This window comes from Salmo salar, chromosome 18 (assembly GCF_965601325.2).
Source record: "Salmo salar chromosome 18, fSalSal1, whole genome shotgun sequence".
Taxonomy (NCBI): domain Eukaryota; kingdom Metazoa; phylum Chordata; class Actinopteri; order Salmoniformes; family Salmonidae; genus Salmo; species Salmo salar.
This window is the reverse complement of record NC_138308.1, coordinates 35,384,645-35,388,602: the sequence shown is the minus strand read 5'-3', so window position 1 is coordinate 35,388,602 and position 3,958 is coordinate 35,384,645. Positions and strand designations below refer to the sequence as shown.

Here is a 3,958-nt window from a genome sequence, read left to right as displayed (position 1 = left end):
CGGGCCCTCATACCACCCTCATGGAGTCTGTTTCTGACCGTTTGAGCAGACACATGCACATTTGTGGCCTGCTGGAGGTCATTTTGCAGGGCTCTGGCAGTGCTCCTCCTGCTCCTCCTTGCACAAAGGCGGAGGTAGCGGTCCTGCTGCTGGGTTGTTGCCCTCCTACGGCCTCCTCCACGTCTCCTGATGTACTGGCCTGTCTCCTGGTAGCGCCTCCATGCTCTGGACACTACGCTGACAGACATAGCAAACCTTCTTGCCACAGCTCGCATTGATGTGCCGTCCTGGATGAGCTGCACTACCTGAGCCACTTGTGTGGGTTGTAGACTCCGTCTCATGCTACCACTAGAGTGAAAGCACCGCCAGCATTCAAAAGTGACCAAAACATCAGCCAGGAAGCATAGGAACTGAGAAGTGGTCTGTGGTCCCCACCTGCAGAACCACTCCTTTATTGGGGGTGTCTTGCTAATTGCCTATAATTTCCACCTGTTGTCTATTCCATTTGCACAACAGCATGTGATATTTATTGTCAGTGTTGCTTCCTAAGTGGACAGTTTGATTTCACAGAAGTGTGATTGACTTGGAGTTACATTGTGTTGTTTAAGTGTTCCCTTTATTTTTTTGAGCAGTGTATATGGGCAACAGAGGGCTCTGGATGAGAATGGTGCCTACTCACCTGGGGTGGCGCCAGATCACCCTGCCTGCTACCTCGATTACCAGAAGAACCTACCCGGCACCGACCAGCAGTGTGACCTCTGCGGTCATAGATGGTGCACGAGCAGGAACCCCCTCCGGTCTCCCTGTGCACCCTCTCTCCCAGCTCCATGGGTATAGGAGAGGGGGTGCGGGAGGAAGGAACCACCAGAACCCGATCTGGACATCCACGAGCAGCCAGCAAGTTGTCCAGCCGGATGGACAGATCCACCAGCTGGTCGAAGGTGAGGGTGGTGTCTCTGCAGGACAGCTTCCGACGGACGTCCTCACGCAGACTGCAGCGGTAATGGTCGATCAGGGCCCCGTGATTCCATCCCGCACCGGCTGCCAGGATCCTGAACTCCAGGGCAAAATCCTGGACGCTCCTCGTCTCCTGCCTCCTGGGGACCTTCGCTGCATGCTCCGTGCCATGGATCATCACTACTGGTTCCGCACCATGGATCATCACTGGAGGCTTTGTGCCATGGATCATCACTGGAGGCTCCGGGCCATGGATCATCACTGGAGGCTTCGTGCCATGGATCATCCCTACAGGCTTCGTGCCATGGATTATCGCTGGAGGCTTCGGACCATTGATCATCACTGGAAGCTTCCTACAGGGAGCTGGAACCGGTCTCACCAGACTGGGGAGACGCACTGAGGACCGCGTGCTCAAAGCAGGCACCGGCCGTACTGGGCTATGGAGGCGTACTGGAGGAAGAGTGCGAGGAGCAGGCACAGGATGTACTGGGCTATGGTACACGTCAATATTATTCTCAGAAGCTACCCGGAACATTTCCCAATCCACGTGATCAAAACAATCTTGAAGTGTGGATTCCGATTGGTAAAACCAGCGTTGAATAGTCCTTAGCACGGGTACTTCCTGTTTGAGTTTCTGCCTATAGGAAGGGAGGAGCAAAATGGAGTCATGGTCAGATTTACCGAAAGGAGGGCGGGGGAGGGCCTTGTATGCATCCCGGAAGTTGGAGTAACAATGGTCGAGTGTTTTTCCAGCGGGAGTTGTACAGTTCATTTACATTTTACATTTTAGTCATTTAGCAGACGCTCTTATCCAGAGCGACTTACAGTAGGGACGTCATGGTATCGGCTTGAGGGAGGATATACACGGCTGTGACAATAACCGAAGAGAATTATCTTGGGAGATAATACGGTAGGCATTTCATTGTGAGGTATTCTAGGATGGGTGAACAAAAGGACTTGAGTTCCTGAATGTTATTACAATTACAACATGAGTCGCTAATCATGAAACATACACCCCCACCCTTCTTCTTCCCGGAGAGATGTTTATTCCTGTTGTGGCGATAGACTGAGAATCTAGATGGTTGGACCGACTCCGACAGTATATCCCGAGAGAGCCATGTTTCCATGAAACAGAGTATGTTACAATCCCTGATGTCTCTCTGGAAAGAAACCCTTGCCCTGATCTCATCAACCTTGTTTTCCAGGGACTGAACATTAGGAAGTAATATACTCGGAAGCGGTGGGTGGTGTGCATGCCTCCTAAGTCTGACTAGAAGACCGCTCTGACTCCTCTTCTCCGCCGGCGTTGTTTTGGGTCAGCCTCTGGAATCAGTTCAATTGCCCTGGGTGGTGCGAACAAAGTCGTATTCCTGGTCGTAATGCTGGTAGTGATAGTGAATTTCCGCCACTCTGATATCCAATAGTTCTTCCGGGCTGTATGTAATAACACATAACATTTTCTGGGCTAACAATGTAAGAAAGAATACATAAAAAAAATACTGCAAAGTTTCCTAAGAACTAGAAGCGAGGCAGCCCTCTCTGTCGGCGCCATTGTCATCATCATCATCATATTAAACTTTTAGCAATACTTGTGTGTTGTTGTTGTTGCAGATATATGTTTGTATAAGGGGCAAAGCGGAAACTAGACTAGGATGAAGGGGTGTTGGAAGACAAAGCGATGGCGCCACCGTGGCCCACGACCACTACAACGACCCCCAACCCCAACGGCCTCAGCCTAGGCCTCTCCAAGGTGACCTACAATATTTAAAGATCTTGTTCATTTCTTTTCTTGAACCGTTTATACAGTATGCTTTTATCCTAAGTGTCATAAGTTATATTTTTCTCCTCACATACACAATATAATATATTATATTGATAACATACTGAAGTTCTTATTCATTTGGGGTTCAAACCTGAGATAAGTAGACTTAACATGGAATTGAATCAATAAAACATGGACTTAAGTCAATTATGTTTTACTCAAGTCCACATTAAGTCAACTTATCTCAATGTGAATATGTCCCATAATACAGTAGTAAACATCCACCAGACTGTCCACTGTAGTAACTTGTTACATCTCTATTCCCTCCAAGGTGTCATACAACCTCCAGAGACAGGCCATCTTCAACATCTCTCTTATGAAGCTTTATAACCACCGGCTTCTGAGCGAGCCTGGAGAAACGTGTTCTCATCAACAACATGCTGTGCTGCATCCAGGAAGACCTAAAACAGGAGGGCTCGCTGCGTCGTCCAGCTCTCCTCCTGCCCCCCTCACCCCCGCAGCCGATCCTATGGACGAGAGATCCTGCGATGCCCCCCCGCCCACATTCGGCGGCGTGCTGTCTGTGGTGGCTACCGCCACCCCGTCCCTTTCCCAGCAGCCTTCAGGGTTGCTCTGAGTCAGCCCCTTTACCCTCGCCACTCCCCCACTTAGCGACCACGCCCACCTGTCTGTCATCGGTGTGGTTGTCATCCGGTGGCCTGTCTCTCTGGAGGTCTGCCTCACGCCCACCTTGCTATTGGAGGAAGACGGAGACGACACCTCCTTTTGCACTTTGGCCCCGCCTAAGTCTCCTCCTCCTCCTCCCCCCTATGCCCCTCGCCCACTCCAGATGACCTCTACCCTCTCCAGGGTACCTGTGACTGCCTGCTGCAGAGACACTTTGTCCCCTACCCTGGGTGACACAGAGCAGCACTGTCCTCTCTCAGCCACACCACAGACAATAATAACCAGAACAACAACAGCAGCTAATACTATTAAGACTACTACCTTCACCACAGTAATTTTACATTGGCGCGTAATGTTGAGCACACGTATTACAGAAATACTCATCATAAACTTTGAACACTATAGAAGTGTTATGCACAGAATTCGTAGGTGAGGGGGACATTTAACACAGACTGGCCTGAAACTTGCAGAGAGTTTCTGTTTAGGGGGGTGGAGACTTCACATGTCACGTCAGTATGTTTCTCTTAAAATCTTCCCCCAGAACATAGTCAA

The 3,958-nt window shown here is 50.0% G+C and overlaps 1 protein-coding gene across 1 annotated transcript; it reads left to right on the top strand.

Moving 5' to 3' along the window:
* Positions 1–466: 466 nt before the first annotated feature.
* On the top strand, positions 467–3,486 carry LOC123728801 (SERTA domain-containing protein 2). Its single transcript, XM_045701818.2, is given in 4 exon segments — positions 467–2,707; positions 3,051–3,130; positions 3,132–3,238; positions 3,241–3,486. Coding segments are annotated over 4 exon segments (438 nt in total). The 5' UTR covers positions 467–2,572; the 3' UTR covers positions 3,357–3,486.
* Positions 3,487–3,958: the final 472 nt, after the last annotated feature.